The 18,249-nt window shown below is 38.2% G+C and overlaps 1 protein-coding gene across 1 annotated transcript in view; it reads right to left on the reverse strand.

The window, feature by feature from the left end:
• arhgap21a (Rho GTPase activating protein 21a) overlaps positions 1–17,549 on the reverse strand; it is a gene marked incomplete at its 5' end in the record, with an annotated part of 43,432 nt that extends 25,883 nt beyond the window's left edge. The window contains 3 exons of the mRNA XM_079406220.1: positions 11,551–11,572; positions 13,793–13,978; positions 17,268–17,549. Of these exons, the coding sequence (XP_079262346.1) occupies positions 11,551–11,572; positions 13,793–13,978; positions 17,268–17,549 (490 nt within the window). The remainder of the gene's footprint in view (positions 1–11,550; positions 11,573–13,792; positions 13,979–17,267) is intronic.
• Positions 17,550–18,249: the final 700 nt, after the last annotated feature.

Here is an 18,249-nt window from a genome sequence, read left to right on the forward strand (position 1 = left end):
AAATTGTGAATCCAAGTCCATATATTGCAACTGATAGTATTTAACGTAAAATAATACCAAAATTAGCATGTAGTTGACCTACAGTCTGATTGTTGGGGTCTCCTTGTGTGCTTAATTACTGAATGTGCACTTTTAAGCTTCACATTTATATAAGCTGTTGTGGTATATGGTATGAACAACATCTTTTCTCAATCAGTTGCCACAATGGGGGACATTTTATTATTATTATTATTTCAAGTAGCACTGATTTATCCAGTACTGAACATTCATCCATATCCTATAGAGGGCAGTAATTCATCTGACCAATTGATGGTTTTACAGAGTAATGGGATACTATCAATATAGTGGCTCAGTACCAGACCAGGAGGTTAACATTTTATTCCATTACATTTGAATTGTGGTTCAATCTGATTAGTACTGACATGTCGTGAGAGGCTTTGGATAATATGATATGGCTCATCCTCATCTATTGAATCAGGCTGCCAAGGCTGTGTTTTTAATGGCAGTGCTTTGCTGAGAGGTGGAAATAGACAAATGCTCCAAAGGATGTCCCACTGAAACTATTACATCCATCGACTAATGGGCTGTGGACATCAATCACAATACTGTGGTAATTGCAATTTCGAAGGTACGTAAATCTGCAATGCTTCAGAAGACTTAGAATATAGAGCATGAGTTGTACACTGATCAGCCACAACATTAGAGCAACCTTGTTAATGTCATGCAAGTCCCCCTTGTGCTGCCAAAACAGCTCTGATGCATTGAGGCATAGACTTCACAAAGACCTTTGAACTTGTCCTGTAGTATCTGGCACCGAGACATTAGCAGCAGATCCTTTAAATCCTGCGAGTTTCAAGGTGGGCTTCCATGGATTGGATTTTGGTCCAGCACATCCCATAGAAATTTCATCAGACTGAGATCTGGGGAACCTTGAACTCTTAGTCATGTTCCTCAAACCATTCCTGTTCTCAAACTATTTTTTGCAGTGTGCATTATCTTGCTGAAAGAGGTCACTGCCATCAGTAAACACCATTGCCATGAAGTGGTGTAAGTGGTCTGTAACAAGCTTTAGGTAGGTGGTACGTGCCAAATTAACATTCACATGAATGCCAGGATCCAACGTTTCCCAGCAGAACATTGGTCAAAACATAACACTGCCTCTGCTGGCCTGCCTTCTTCTCTCCACAAAAATTTTGGTCAAGCCTTAATTTTTTGTATTAGAGAAATCTAGTACATTGTTGAGCCACCCAAAAGACTGCTCAGCAAAAAAAGTAAAGATGATGATACATGGGGGAACTTTTTAGGTTTGATAGTTCATAGTGTGCAGTTATTATAAAGTGTTACCATGTTAGTTAATCCAAATGTTCATGTTAATTCACAGTGCATCATCTAATGTTAACAGATAAAACTTGACATTTTAATAATGTTTATAATTTTTGAATATTAACTAACATTAATAAATGCTATATAAGGATTGTTCAGGTTAATCAATATAGTTCAGGTTAGTAACTGAAACCTTATTGAAAGTGTTACCGAAGTTTTATGTATTGTTGTGTGTGTGTATGTTTCACAGTCTTGAAGGTTTGGATTAACCCTTTCATTGCTGAATCCCTCAAATCCAAACGGCCAGAGGGTTACTGTAATGCATGTGCTCGCTGTGCACCGTTTGCACTGACGTCTTGGGCCCGCCATCGCTGCTTGCAGCTATATTTTACTTTTGTTGTATGAAAGGCACAACATGAATATTCAACAAGCTCCTTTGTGCAATATTTCAAGAAAATCAACAACGTGAAGGTGAATAAATGATAAAACCCTTGAAAATCAGAAGAACAATTCATTTGATTGTTAAAGCATCTCTGTAGCGTTGAGAAACTTAATGGTTGTAACTTTAGTCTGATCTGAATGTGTCCACATGTGCGATGATGTTTCACACTGCCTGTTGTGCCAAATTCTCTGCTGTCCCTCGGGTGACTCATTCAAACTTGCTTTTCTTCAACACATCAATAGAGGGCAGAGGAGGGCACACTGAAAAAACGGCTTTGTGTGGACAGGTTTGTGTAACCCCCCAGCGTCTGGAATCTCTTTTGTTAGTCTGTGTGAGTGTGTATGTGCTTGTGAATTAAGAACAATGCTTCCACAACAAACACACAGCTTTTTACTGGACACAATTTGCTTCTCACTAGCTTGCAAACAAAAATCCCCAAAGTTTAGTTCATATCCCAGTGTTTGCTTCTCCAGGGCAATTTCTTCTTTCAGTGTGCGGTATATAAAATAAATGACTGATGTTTTCAGCTTGAACTGCACTCGCCCTCAAAACCCAGCCAGTGTCAACACACTATGTGACTTAATGTAAGAAATCAAGGCCTGTTCTGCTGTAGGCAATCTGCACCTGCACCTTAAACTGCTTGTGGAACCAGTGTCAGGCAGTCAGGTATAGATTGCTCTAGGGTTCGTGGGGTTCAACCCAAAACCAGGCTCTGTGGGAAATTCCTGAATTCTTGATTTACATTAGCACACCCTGTTCTGCTCTACCAGCTGAAATTGCCATCCTTCTTTCACTCAAATTTAAAATTGAGTGAGTAATGGTGTTTTGGCCACATTTAGATTTGCCATCACAGGAATATAACACATTTTAAAATATATTGAAATAGAACAATTTAGATTGCAACAATAATTCACAATATTACTGGTTTTACACCTAATAAATGCAGCCTTTGTGAGCATAAGAGAGGTCTTTCAAAAAGTCTTTAGCCTGAGATGGTCAGTGAAAGAACTTTTGCATACAAAAACAGTGAAATCTTTATAATATCCCCATCTCCAAGCCTGATTGGCTGACTGCACACATTCGTAATGTGTTCTCTAATGTGCCAAACTCTGCTCTATATGCTTTACTCTAGTATTTTCCACTCTTCTATATTTGACCTAATCTTTCCTCAGTCTTTTTTCCATCTCTGTGTGTGTTATTTTGGCTAAAGTCTCTCGTGCGCAGCTGGCCCTCCTGTTGTTGTGTTGGATAATGTTGTTTGGCAGCGGTTAGGAGGACGCCCATTCCCTTGATTCCCCTCAACATTACACAGCAGGGCCAAATTCCTGCACAACACAGCACCGACTCTTTCTCTCTGTCTCTCACTCTCAGACAGTGGAGGGAGAAAGGGAATAATTAGGGAACTGGACTTGGTATGCTGCACAGGTGTAAAAGACATGAATGCCCATCATTCATCTGACTCTCGTGAACAGAAAACCACAGGAAATACTTTGCAAGATAATATTATGACAGTGCAGAGAAAACCCTGATGATCCATGAATTTAAAAGAAATAACTCTTTTTTTGTTCTATTTGTTTTTTAATTAATAACAAGAAGTCCTGAATATATTTAGATTTAATTCCCAAATATACTCATATCTGTTTCTAATATGCTCTAAATGGCAAGCCATTTGATTTAAAATCCAGTATAAACACCGAAAGATCACTGTGTGTTATTACCTATCATCACTTTGAGCAGTCAGTCACCTTGTCAGTTGCCTAGAAACCATTCCTCACATACACCATACATTTCAATAAGAAAGCTGCACAAGCTGCCATCTCTCTATTGAACACACCACAAAACATGTCAGTGACACATCAATCAATCCAACATAGAGACTGAACACCTTGAACAACCAGAGTTTTGAAAATGGCAATAGCAGTATCTAGAGAGCATGATGATAGACCTATAGGTTGATATTTGAGATGATTGACATCTGCTGATAACTGTACTTACTTACTTGATTGGGAAAAGTGTACAGTCTTTTTCACAAGGAACGGTGGGTGTAAGTCGATGGCGTCATAGTGGCCAAATTAATCAGCCTTTTAATACATTAAAGTCTGCTTTCACCTGACAAGACAACCAGACCTTAACACTGGCCATATCATAAACATATGAAAGTCAACACTAGTTTTACAGTTTCTTCAGTCTGAATGTACATGTAAACAGTTAACGAAGCATAATGCAGAATGTAACAGTAAATGCTTCAAACACAAGTATGCTACTTTTTTTTCACATTACTTCACTATATCATATAGGTTTAATTCAGCGAGAGACATTGGGTTATCTTGGCTATAAAAATGGTAGAGCTATTTAAAATGCTTGTCTCATATAATGAATCAAGAAAAATAAATTGCGACTGATATTACTACTAATGTCAGGTCAAGTGCAATGTATTATGGCATACAGTATTCCACATGCTAAGCTCTGCTGTATTACTGTATTACAACCAGCTTAGCAAAAGTTTGCATACTGCACATAGTGTACATACGGCCCAATGATTTCCGTGATGTGGAAAATGGAATTTAGCCGACTTTAAAACATGGAATGTCAAATTTAAGATTAATAAATCAAAACATTAATTTCCTCTCCAGAGCTTATTTATGTACCACAATGTTTGATTGTAAATCTTTTATTAAATCAAACACAGAATTCGGATTGATTAAAATTAGTATAGAAATTTGCGGGAAAATAAAGCTGATTTCAATGTAATGATTTATTTAAATGTTAACAATAATAGGGTGATTTTTGTTCCAATTTAAATAATTACAGTGTTAGATTTATTATTATTATTATTATTATATTAAAGCGACTTACAAATGAAAAATCAATTGTAGTATTAAAACAACAACAAAAATAAAACTAAAAACTAAAAACTTGATAAATACTAAATATACACATTTTAAAAATAAAGAAATTAAATGACAAATGCATACAACAAAATTTCAAAACTTAACATTTAAACATAAAAAAAAAAAAAATATATATATATATATATATATATATATATATATATATATATATATATATATATATATGTGAATTAAATTGATGAGGCATGCATTTTTAATGAATTAATTCATTTTCATACTTGAAAATTTTAAACAGAAAACAGAATTTTGAATCAATGAAAAAATAAAGAATTAAAAAATATCACTTAAAGTGTGATTCCATGTATGGTTCCAAACATAGGTCCAAACACAAAACCAGCGCTGGGGGTAATGCATTACAAGTACCGCGAGATATGTAATCAGATTACTTTTTTCAAGTAACTAGTAAAGCAATGCATTACTTTTTAAATTACAAGAAAAATACACCAGTTACTTTGTTTTCCCTTTTACTGACAGACAGCTCTCCGGTTCCCACGTTGAGAGAAATCGGGAGTAAGTGCAGAGACACTGTGTGCACGGTTTAAACATGATTCTTACTGTATAGTTCAAGACTAAATGTGAACATGCATTTACTCATTTACTCATCTTGCACAAAAACAGATTCAGTATTCCTCAAAATGAATAAAAACAGTGAAATGCAAACTGACACAAATATGACACAAACCTCAATAATTCAAAACAAATATCCTTTATGCATAAAATCCCATTGCATTTCCTTCAGCCTGAGGCTTATTCATTTCACTTTTGGTGTGAAAGCCAAAATATAACTTTTTATATTAAAAGCAAACAAACAAGCATTAGCAAAAGTAATATATTAACATGTAACTAAGTAACACAAATAGTTATTTTTTTAGGGAGTTAAGCAATATTGCAATGCATAACTTTTAAAAGTAACTTTCCCCAACACTGCACATAACATTGGACCTGTTCATCTGTAATCAGGTGCAGGAACACAGGATAGCAGCCAAGCTTTTGTGTGACAGCCGAGCCAAAAACACATTGTTTTTTGGGAACCCAGAGCTCTCTTATTTACGAGCGGAGCGTTCTCCATATCTACTGCAGTCAGGCAGCACTAAAGCAGTGGAGAAACAAGAGTCCCTGTCTGGAGCGCATCCAAATCAAGTCTGGCCAGTGCACGTAAGGTGGGGTTTTACTGGTCCTCCAAGAATCATGTGGAATTCTATTTGCTTTGTGCTATTGCTCCCATCCCTCTCCTCATGGACGCCACCCAAAACACTGGCAAGAAAATAAAATGAAATGAAATATCTCTGGCATGTATTTTCACAGAAAAGGAAAACAAATATTTGAACAGATGTTGACTTTTTTATTTTTACAGCAACTTTGTAGCAAAGTCCTGAAGCAAAACACAACAGGGGGGATTCACTACGAATGAACTGTGACCGCAGATATGAAATATGTATTTGTCCGCATTGTTTTAAGGTATAATTCAAATCATACAATGGAGAAAACAACCTGATCACAAGGGAAAATGGTCACTGATACACAGAAATGGACCCATATATTGACAGAAACTAAGTGGCCTTCCTACCTTTTCCTTGTGGAACTTGAGGGACTTCATTTAAAATCTGATTCTACACTTCTATAATTACGTTCTACTCAACCATGTTTGATGTTTAATATACAGTACATTCATTTTCTATCTGAGCGGGGCTGTTGTTCATTGCATTTGCAGTTGGTTAGGACAAAATGTTAATTGATTTTAATTAAAAAAAACATGCATTATTAAATTTTATATTATACACAATTAACTTTCTGTGTCGCATCTGGATAGAACATTGTTTTCTAATAAACCTGTTTACAGTTAGCTTAATGTGTGTGGTTACAGCGTCCTCATGCAAACAGTGATGCTTTCCATAATCAGATACAGGGTTTGCACAAAAATGTTAAAATGGCACAACTGTTTATGCACCAATATGTGAGTTCAACACCCACACTCAACTCAACACTTGCACATCTCATGTGAACGTGAGAGGAAGAGATGATGGGAACTGAGACAAATGTATTCTGGGCTTTACAGAATTAAAGCAAAAACCAACAAACACACAAAAACATTGTGCCATTCTTTCAAACACATTTTAAAGGCAGTAAGAGCGAAGAGCTCATAAAGCTGTTTATACACAGCTCAAACTGGACGACATCCAACTATTCCACCCAGATTGTCTGCACGTGGAGAGCAGATCTCCATCCACACACACGTCAGACAAATAAACATCCTAATTACTCTGAGGAAACATCTAGTCCTATGCAACGATAAGAAGCAAAAGAGGAAGAAGACATCCTAGTTTGTCTTGTTTGGTGACAAACCCAGAGGAAATTTGTTAGGAGACTTGAAATAAACTCTACACAGGCAAGTGAATGCAAAAGCTCAAACTTGATTTCATTCATTGTTGCATTGTGAAATGTGCCAGGATGTAACTCATAAAGCAAAATCATCTGTCATTTAAAGGGACAGTTCACATCAAAATGACAATTCTGTCATCTTTTGTTCACTTTCTTGTTGTTCCAATCCTTTCTTTTGTGGAACACTCTAAACAGATATTTTGGAAGATGTCTTTTTTCCCCATACAACAAAAGTTGGTGTCGTCGATGGAATAAAATGGTTCTTTTTTGTTCCACGGAATAAAAAGCAATACTGGTTTGAAACAGCATGAGGGTGAGTAAATGATGGCAGAATTGCATTTCTGTTTGAACTATTAACTATATTTGTACTCAATCTAGCTAAATCTGTGCAAAGGTTTAAGACATTGATGAAATCTCTTCTAAAGTGGACACGTGTGAGATTATCAGGGTCCAAAATCTGAGAAGCAGAAGACTTCTGTAAAACTCTCTATTTAATTGTGTTGCTGTCTAAGTCAAACAACTGAAATATTTAAAAGACCTTATTATTTGTGTTCACTAAGGCACAAATTGCTAAAATAAGGAGAGGGACCTGAGTTATATCTAGAAACCAAAATATCAGTGGTTCGTTTGGTTTCTTTTGACATGGGCCAGTAAGAAATCATCTAGCAACCACACTGTCAGACAAAATGGGCAAAAATGGGGGTACAAGAGCTTGTCACTGGGGCAATGTCCTCAAAGGAACACATTTGTACCAAAATGTACCCCTAAAGGGTGCATATTAGCAACTTAGAATAGTAATATGTGCCCTTAAGGTACATTATGGTACTATTATGCACCCTTTAGAGGTAAAGAAGGTACAAAAGGTGTCCCTTTGAGGGAACTGTCCCAGTGACAAGCTGTTGTTCCTCTAAAGGTAAAATTATTGCATGTTTTTGTCTTAGAGTGCATGCACCAATGCTTTAGCAACCATTCAGCAAACACTCTGGGGTTTGAAGAGTACTGCCCTTCAGCAGAGTAATACAAGCTGCCAAATGAAGGCGTGTGTTACACATACGGGCAGCATTTCCTTAACACTACAATAAATCTGTGTGTGTGTTTGTGAGAGAGAGTTTCAAGTTACACACCCCCGTCGCAGCGCTCTCTGGAATGCACCGTTTAAGAACAGTTACGAGAAATTTCTGCAGCTCAATTTCCTGCAGGAAAACCTCTTTACCAAATCTGTCACTGAAAGGCCGATCAATTCGCTACAGTCCTGGAAAACATCCCTACACAGCCGTCAGTTGTAATATGCCTTTAGCTTTGGCTGTTAAAGGTTGTGATTAGTGCTTAATTACTGAAGACTACCTAGCATGCTGAAATTATTTTATCTGTGAATTAGGCCTAGTTTTTTTTTTTGTTGACTAATCAAATTCACAATAAAGCAGGCCTCAAATGCCAACATAATTACAAAATTACAAAACTACAGAACTAAATAATAAAAATAATAGCACACAAATGATAACTGAAACATTGTTTTATTATGTTTCAGATGAAGTCAATAAGATTAAAGGAACCCTGAAGCTGGAAACAGAGTTGGCCAATCAGCATCCAGAAGGGGAACTGATGTGATAATGAATAAATCTGTAAAAATGATAATACATCTCTATGTAGGCTTTATTACAGAAAAACTCACTGTAGGACTTTATATACTAATCTCATACTAAAAAGGTTTCTATGGCAGGGAGATATGTTGAATATCTTGTGTGCATATGTGTAAGTGAGTGTGTGCAGTAAAAATGACAAATATGTGCAGCAGAAGAAAGCCAGAGCAGGTCTTCCTGCTGTCATGATGGACGTGATTCGGATGTGAATGAGGAGAGATGTGACAAACACTGCAGCAGAACAGAGAGAGAGAGAGAGAGAGAGATGGCGCTTCCTTGACGAGACTGGACAAAGAGATCATTTAGACGTGCATACAGTAATCTACACACTATAAAATGTTTTTTGCAAATAATTCAATTGCTGCGTTTCCAGCCAACTATCTATTTATATGCAAATTTGGAGTTTGCACTTAAAGAAAATATGAATGGAAATTATTGATATGCACACAAAAATTCACATTAAAGTTAATCACAGATGGATTTTCTGGAAGTCAAAATGTGCTGGAAACAGGTGATGGAAACAGCTTTTCCACATAAACTATGGCATGTTTGGACACTAAAGATGAGGCGCTGTTCAGCAAAGTTGACAGGTTTTAGTGTTTCCCCTGCCATTATATTAGGGGGGGCGCCCCACCCCCCCTTGAAGGTCAAATTCATTTTATTTTCTCAATAGCGCCAGATCACAACAGAAGTCATTTAAAGTTACCGTTCCTATAGAACAGGTCTATACCATGTTCTTTTATTAAACAAACTAAATAGCCTTATGTTATTTATCTTATTCACACGACGGCATGTCATCAAACTCCCTTTCAAGGAAAGCCCGTTCACTCGGCCGCCATATTTGCAATGCCTCCGGGCAGCTTAAACGAGACCAAGTCCTATCTAAATGAATGGAGGAATCCTGAAATCTCAAAAACTGCTCGCTGAACTCGCTCTTAAATTGTAGCAACAAAATCTGAAATGAACTGCCCCATGAATGTTGTTTCTTATGCTCAAATAGCATTTCAAAAACTTATTTTAAAATTTTGTCATTAATCACTTAACCCCATGTTGTTCCAAACCCGTAAAAGCTTTGTTCGCCTTGTGATTGTCCCATTGACTGCCAAGTAAATAACACTGTTAAGGCCCAGAAACATATGAAAGACATCGTCAAAATAGTCCATCTGCCATCAGTGGTTCAATCTGAATGTTATAAAACGACGAGTATACTTTTTGTACGCAAAGAAAATAAAAATTACAACTTTATTTATTTTATTTTTTAAATTTTTTTTTAGCTGACGCTTTTATCCAAAGCGACTTACAATTGCTATATATGTCAGAGGTCGCATGCCTCTGGAGCAACTAGGGGTTAAGTGTCTTACTCAGGGACACATTGGTGTCTCACAGTGGATTCGAACCCGGGTCTCTCACACCAAAGGCATGTGTCTTATCCACTGCGCCATCACCACCCCATATCTTATTCAACTTTATTCAACAATTCGTCTCCTCCGAGTCACCATAGCGTCATTTTGGAGAGTATCCGCTGGACACAAACTGAGTACACTGTTCTGTGTCAGCCGCAACACACGGATATGCTGTTTTCGTTCAAATCGAAGCGTAAATAAACGTAGAAAACTTATTTGTGTGGCGCAGATGACACAGAACAGCATACGCAGTTTGCATTTAGTTCGGGGTCTGCAGCGTTTTCAAAAGTCTCAGTTTTCGACCTCGAAAACGCCGGAGTAGTGTAAATGACAGGTGTGACCGTAGCAAAAGTAATGCATTTTAAAACGAAAACGCACTAGTATAAACGGGGCCTTAGTGTGTCAACAGTCAGTGCCAATTTGAACTAATCGAACTGCATATATAGCCTACGAGTGTGACAGTTACATACTGCATGTAATTTCATGTAAGCAAGATTTAAAAAAAAAAATTCAGTTGTTTTGTGGAAAATAAATGTCTGACATTAATTGCAATCTTTAACGTCATTAACAACAGCCCTATACTGTTGAACCAACGTGGTTTAAGCAACGTGAGTCGCAACTAGCTAGTTAATTTCTCATGTTGCATCATACTATGGTAGTTAAGCAGTGAGTTACGTCATTGAATGGGAAACCAGCCCTGGTTAGGACATGATGTTAGAGCTAACACTGAAAGACTGAGAAAGAAATTGCCAACAAACCATACAGATCTGGACAGACCTTGCCAGGGGCTCCAACACTGTGAATATCAAACATTTGCAACCCTCTTCTCATACATATACATACACACTCAACTATGTATATTTCAGCCTCACTCTTTCTTATAGTTAAATCACTCCTGTAAACATCAGCTTCAATTCACAGCTTCTGATCTTTATTCTGCTGTTTTTCTACTGAAAACAGACCTGTGTACATTCTACTACCTTGTATGATTTGTAACTCCAAAAACAGTCATGACACTCCTCTGCAGTAACCAAACACCAGCCCACAGCTGATCAACCGCCAGAGAGCATGCTGCACTGCCAGCTGGGAGTTTTCCTGCCCCGGGCGCGAGCATTAAAGATTCCCAGCAATTCACATGGTGCAAGGTCAGACATAGGCCATTGAAGATAACACCTCACTCTGAAGTTCATGACAGACACAGCAGATATTGACTTGAATTTCTGAGAACCTCCGACCCACTATTATGAAGCGTGAATATGGTTTCTCCAAGAAAAGATCGGGACCAAAATCATTAACATGGCTGTTCTTGCAGTGATTATCTTGTTGTTAGCTATGATCTTGTGATATTTAATTCTACAGTCAACTCAGTCAGTCCAAGACAGCCATGTCTCAGAGAAAAGCCTTAAATAAACAAGCACAGTGAAAGTGGATCACAGAACGGTTAAACTCACCTCTGCTGCTATTGTCTTCATCCTGAAAGAGAGAGAAGATAAAAGAGTGTTAAAAATATTTCAAAAGACATTCATGAAATCAAGAGCTTTGTGGAGCTGGAATCATGTTCCATCTGAAGTGCAATCCTACTGAGACAATCAAATGTTATTTAGTCTCAGATCCTTCATTTGAGCACTTAAACAATCAAATCTTAATGGATGGATCAAGTCTGGCCACCCAACAGTTTGTTTTACTTGGGAACATTACTGAAGTTAAATGTGTTACAAAAGCTGCTTAACATTGCAAGAAAAAGTAATCTCACTTTTATGTGTCAAACAGATTACTGCGATTCACATGTTTGCTAACAGAAACTAATCTGTATGGAAGCAGTGTCTGAAGCAGCTGATGGTAACAGCTTTATCTAGACGCTTCATTCGCACCGGCTGGTGATGGTGAGAGAACAGAACTTTAATCTATTTACAGGGATCATGAATTTTTTTGACTATTACCATGAAGTCAGGTCAACTTCATAGCTTAAGCGTGTCCAGAAAAACGGCCTTCTGACCAACATGTTAAACATCCATTTATGCTTAGGAGCAGAACAATCCTAAAATCCGAAACACTGAGAGCTCAAGGATATATACTGTGTGTCAATAAGTGTCGCAAACTAAATTCTGAACATCTTTGATTTGATGCCTCTATCTTGGCAAACCTGGCAAATCCAGTGATTAGTTCTTCCTTGGAAGTGCTTATTGTAGCAGCCTGGGAACTTTTCCAGGTAAATCTGTGCAACCAGATATACAATAATTGTGGGAATCCAGAAAAACAGAGTAGACTTGAACTTTTTTTTGCAGCTTGTGTTTGCCATTTTTGTGAGCAAGATGCAATAGATGGTGTGTTTATGGTACACAGGCATACCATCGGAAGAGGAGACTTGGCAGCCAACTGTCCAGTTTGGGTTAGACTTATCTTTTGACCTCATGACCAGAACTGTGGGTGGTCCCAGTTCATTCACTGTCTGATGCATACTACACACAAAAATGACTGACCAACTTCTAGGAGTTTGGCTAGTGTACAAGTCAAGAAACAAAAATGTACCGAAATGCTATGCTCAACAACTTTGAAGATCTAAATGGCAATTAAAACTACGAAAACAATGGTTGGTCACATTACATGTTGGTCAGATGGTTTCTTTCGTAATAAGGTGCAAAGTGAACCAGTGGACTGGATTGACAATACCAATTTCTCGATTTTAACTGACTTTCATTTTGATGAACCAATATAGATTCTTAAATCCTAAAATTAATCTAGTTTTCAGCTGATGCATGAAAACAAACGTCACTAAACATTATTTGTAGCGCACCTGCCATCCAATAATTGCAATAAGCTTTGTTCTTCGGTACTTCTGATATGAAACAAAGTCTCAGTTTTCACATTTTGTCAATTTTTATAACAAATTTTTATAATGTATGTCAAAATTCAAATGATTTGACACTCTTTAATGTGACTTCACAGATTTCTATAGACAGATCAATCCTCAGGAAAGCATTTCAATGTCCATAACTTGTTAGTTAAATAACGGTAGTATTTGCAAAATGTATGCACTATATTACAAATTCATTACAGTGACGTCGTTATTTTTAATGCAATTACATTTGTCATGAAATTAGGCTTATATTTAAATTAAGTTTATATTTCAACAATGAACTGGAGTAGACACATAATTATATCATAAAAACATTTATATAAAACTGCCTTGTGCGCAATTAGAGTGCTGATTATTAAAAAATATTTCAGTGTTTCACTGCTTCCAAACGTATCTCATAATGTAGGATATAGTTTACAACAGGTTTGACAGCAGCTGACGAGGGTTTCCTATAGGATCCCATAAAAACTGGATAAACTGACAGATATGGCACTTTTGAGACTGGACAGCTTTAACACTGCAGTGGAATATGCTGAGATAAAACTTTCTACAACCCACAGTCGAATACATTGAGAATTCACAGTGCTGAGAAACAGGCAAAGCAGCACTACGAGGTGTTATGAGGCCCGGTAGATGTTATTTTTCCCTGCTTGAGATGCAAACATCATAAAAAAATTCCCCTATTAGCGTATGAGGAAAAGCACTAAGCATTTAGATTTAAGCACATCTCTGCCAGTCTCTAAAGCTAAATTATGTTTAAAGAGGAAGTAAACAGACAAAACCAATTGACCCATTGATCTGGACCGCACTTCTGTATATGTTTGCTGTGTGCTGACCTTGAGAGAAGACTGTACGGCTGACTCGGGTGGGTACACGATGAAGTGACGGAGCGTGAAGCCAAATCCGTGAGAGGTACGGCATAGGTGCAATGTTTTAGGCCCTGGCCATGAGAAGGGCTCCTCTTCAGCGGCCGGAGACAGAGCCGATGCCTCGCTGCGCTCACAACCATCCTTTTGTTTAGCCTGAGAAAGAGAACAAACACTTAATTAGTCATTCAGATACATTTATTATAAGTGGCAACACACTAATTAAAGAGGAAATCCACACAGAGGCCCTCATTTAGGGTATTATGTAATTTACTGTTGTCTGAATATCTGCCATTGTTTCATTGCTTACACAAAATATGATAATAGTACATTTTTAGCCTGGAGATGAAAGTCACAAACCTAAGGAGAACAAGGTTTTGTGAAATTAGACATTTGAGCACAATCCTTATAGTTACTGACCCTTGTCATGATGTGACAACTAACCCCTTTCTCACCCATGATGAAGAGCACTTCTCTTTTCACAATTTACAAATGGATCTGCACTTTATTTTGCCATGTGTGCAGTATAATACTGTTGTCAAATCAAGAAAGGGTCAAAATAATTTAAAGAGTATGATCTCCAGAGGGTCTATCCTAATCTGTTTGACCCAAGAGTGAAAAAAGAACTGAAAGGAGCTCAACATTGCACAAAGCACTCTCTGTCCCAATGCAGCAGCAAAACATTTGCCTATTTAACCTGGCACATCAGCACTCACATCGAGACTCTTGGTGTTCTAAATGATTTTCACAGGCATTGAACAGTATTATGACCAGGATATACAGACAAACTGTTACTTATGAGCAAACCATGAGACCGAGGAAACAAGCTAACATTCAAGAAGTTCATAAGAGTTCAAAATAAATTCCTGTACCACTAGCAACTGGTCATGGTATTTGTAAGTATTGATAAAAAAAATAAAAAAATAAACATTTAAATGCATTTTTACTGTGTTCAACTGTGTATTTTTATTCGTATTAGTGTACCACATCATTAACATAGCAACATGCTAATATCTGACTCAATATTAATTAACTGTTGAGTTAAGTCTCCCATGTGTTTTATTTTCGGCATGCTGTTAGATGGTTAAATTGTTGCCTTAAAAATCAGCAAGGCAGCTCACTAGGTTTTGGAACAGAGCTCTTGTGCCCTGTTATCATGTCATTCATATGGTATCTGAAAACAATGTGTTTCTCTTAAGGGCAGAAGGTATTGAAACAGAGTATCCTGTGAGTGTTTATAAAGCATCGCTGACATGATTTTACACATCTCAAATATCTGCCATGACAATGACGGTCACACAGAAAATGCTCTGAGTCAACTGAGACTTTTCTTTCCTATGATCAATGACCAACACAAATGTACATACCACATACATCACACCACATTCTGTGTTCTTTTTGTTTTTTTCTCCTAGAAAACGCTTGTCATTTACATTATGAAATAGTGGCAGTAGAATCCCATTCCGCCACAGGGTTTGTGTTTGTGGTGGGCTCTGACAACACTACACTGACTCTGGGTCACTCTGGCTGCCAAACAGACCAGACTGTGGTCTAGTCCTGCAGGAGATGGATGTATTATAAGGGAATGGATGTATTTTAGCTTGTGGCTGGGCTCAGGTACAGACAGCTGTGGACGTCTCTGTGGAGTCTGGGCTGGGCTTTTACATAACTGAGCCTGAAAATGACATCACCAGGATTTAAAGCACTTACATCCAGTGTTGGACCCCGTCCACTGCAAAATCTCACAAAGAAATGGATAGAGAAGTTTGGGATGGCAAACTAGCATACTAGTACGAAGTGTAGTAATCAATATGCATCTTGTAGTGATTACTGTATGATTTTACACATTCGTCTTGTTCAATTATTTGAATCACTGACAAACAAGGAGACATTTTCACAGATATTAGTCTAGATTTCTCCATACAACATATTATTGAGGTCAATTTCGGAACTTTCTGGCATCAATCAGTGTAATTATAAGCTATGTGAAGGATTCTTTTTCCTGCCTTTGCTCTGGTCCACCTGTGAATGCTACCTTGAATCATACATCATGTATTATTCCTCTGCTTTTCATTTTTCATTTCCCTACCATTAACCAGTCATATTCTCTATGTGGTGGGCACACAACCCTGTTTCCAATGCTAAAATTAACCTGTTAAATTATACATCTGGAAAAAACTCTCGTCTGAATGACGGAAAGTCCAGGAGAAGTGAATGGCTGCCCTGTTTGAGACTCCTTCTCACCAGAAACAGCATCATACAAACCATCCAGTCCATCAAAGAGCATGTATAATACACAAAATCCCATTGGTCATTGGTTACATTTAAGATCCAATCACATGCTCTGATTTCACTAGCACGTGCATCTATTTTTAATTTTTTTTAAGTTCCAGTTACATTGGGACTTGTAAGACCAGAAAAGTTGGCATGGCAAATTCAGCCAAGCTATGGTTCAGCTTTACACTCTGCTGGATCTCATTTGTTTGTCTAGAAAGCAATGAGATTACATTTAGATGGTTTCAGATGTCACCTGTTTATTAATATTTCTCTTTAAAAAAAAGACCCTAGCAATATGACATTTATTAGAGATCTCAACATGGTCTTAAACTCGTATACCAAAAACTTCTCAAAATGAACTCAAACGTTATTTATCAAATTTTTCAAAGGTCAAAGGATTAATTTTATAGCTCTATTCCCCTACCGTCAACAACTGTCTCAACTGTCTATTTTTTTATTTCTCTTGAGGAACGTAAGGAGAAACATCTGAGACAAGACTGATGGTTAGCTAAATAAAAAACTTAAATCCATTTCAGGGTCTCCTGAGCTATGATAGAGCAACCTTTAAGCAATAACATTTTCTTGCAAATGTTGTCATGGCAAAATGCACAAATATGCATGTGCGTCCTGTAGTTATGGCAAGCGTGAGTCACTCTTTAGCCACAGTGGAGCTCCCCGCGAACACAGAAATATCTTGCTTTCCCAAATACACACACTTTTCCAAACATAAAAAACTTAGCCACAACTCTGTTCTCCAAGTAAAACAATTATCCATTGGGTTTAGGTTAAAAATGTGAGCAATTACACAATCCAAAGTCTGTTCAATCCCAAGGTTGCTCTACTGGGACGGCTGCTTACATAGGAACAATAACTGAAACATGAAACCAGGGCATGTACACACACAGTCTTCTTGCTGTGAAAAATATGTTACATGTTTGCTCAATGTAGGAGACCTAACCAACCACCCTGGACGTCAGTGATGCACAAAGCATTCCTGAGAGCCATCTCCTCGCCCCCCTCAGCCTCGCGTAACTCAATACGCCGCTGGGAGCCTCTGCCAATGTGAAAACCCTCCATCCCGCTGCATCACCAGACTGTCACAATGAACCCATCTTCTCCAGTTTAGTTCTGCTACACTTAACCCTACAGCAGATCCAGAGATCCTTACCCAAGACCGCATGCAGTTCCTCGGAGATGTCTTCTTCAATTTTCGCCAAGAGACACCCTTCTGGGCCTCCCGAAGCCCCAATTCCACATCCCCCCAGTATGCCCTGGCCAGGAGCTGGAGCCAAAGGCAGGAAGTGTCCGATAAACAGCCGTCCACCCCTGTCAGACAATCCCAGGGACAGTCCCCTATTGCGCAGGAACACCCTGGTACATCCATCTGGTCTGAGCCGTCCTTCCCGGGCAGAACGCAGTCGGTACACGCCCCATTCCTCTGAGTGAGCATGGCAAAGCCTGCTGGTCCCTGCTATGACTGCTTTCCTCTGCTGATCTTCTGATGATGTGATTCTTTCTCGCTCTTTGCGATCCCTCCCTCACTCTCTTCCTCTCTCTTTCAGAGTGGGAAGGAGTGCACATGCATGAGGTTTCCATTGAGACACGGAGCACGTCAAGGAGAGAGTGAAGCAGGGAAAGAGACCGTCAGAGCTCAAACCAGCGTACCGCAAGCACAAACATCTGTCTGCACTGGACAAGATGCCTTTCTCTTCTTATTTACAATGTTTCTTATTTGATTGTTCTCCATTGCTCAAATGCAAAGCTACTCTACTGCCTGTCTCAAATATACCTATAACCCTGAGAATTTGGGATGTAACTCATCCTGCATCATTTGTGCAACAGAACATGAAGGATAATAGCGTGAGTCCGATTTACAAGGCTAGAACAGACTTGGTGGTAGGCTCTTTTGGCTTGGACCAGTAAACAACCACACAGAACACCCTAGCAACCACTTAACAATCCACTGAAAGTCACCTAGAACATACTAGCATCGGAAAGGCAATTGTTACACAAGAGAGTGACACACTTCTCACCAGAAGATGGCATCCACAGCGGAATAATAAAAGTCAGGGGTTCTCTAGGACCAAGGCTGGGAACCACTGAGAATGATTATGAAAAACTAAGAGGGTGCCTTTATGCTTTTTTTTTTC

Source organism: Barbus barbus (assembly GCF_936440315.1).
Source record: "Barbus barbus genome assembly, chromosome: 44".
Lineage (NCBI taxonomy): Eukaryota > Metazoa > Chordata > Actinopteri > Cypriniformes > Cyprinidae > Barbus > Barbus barbus.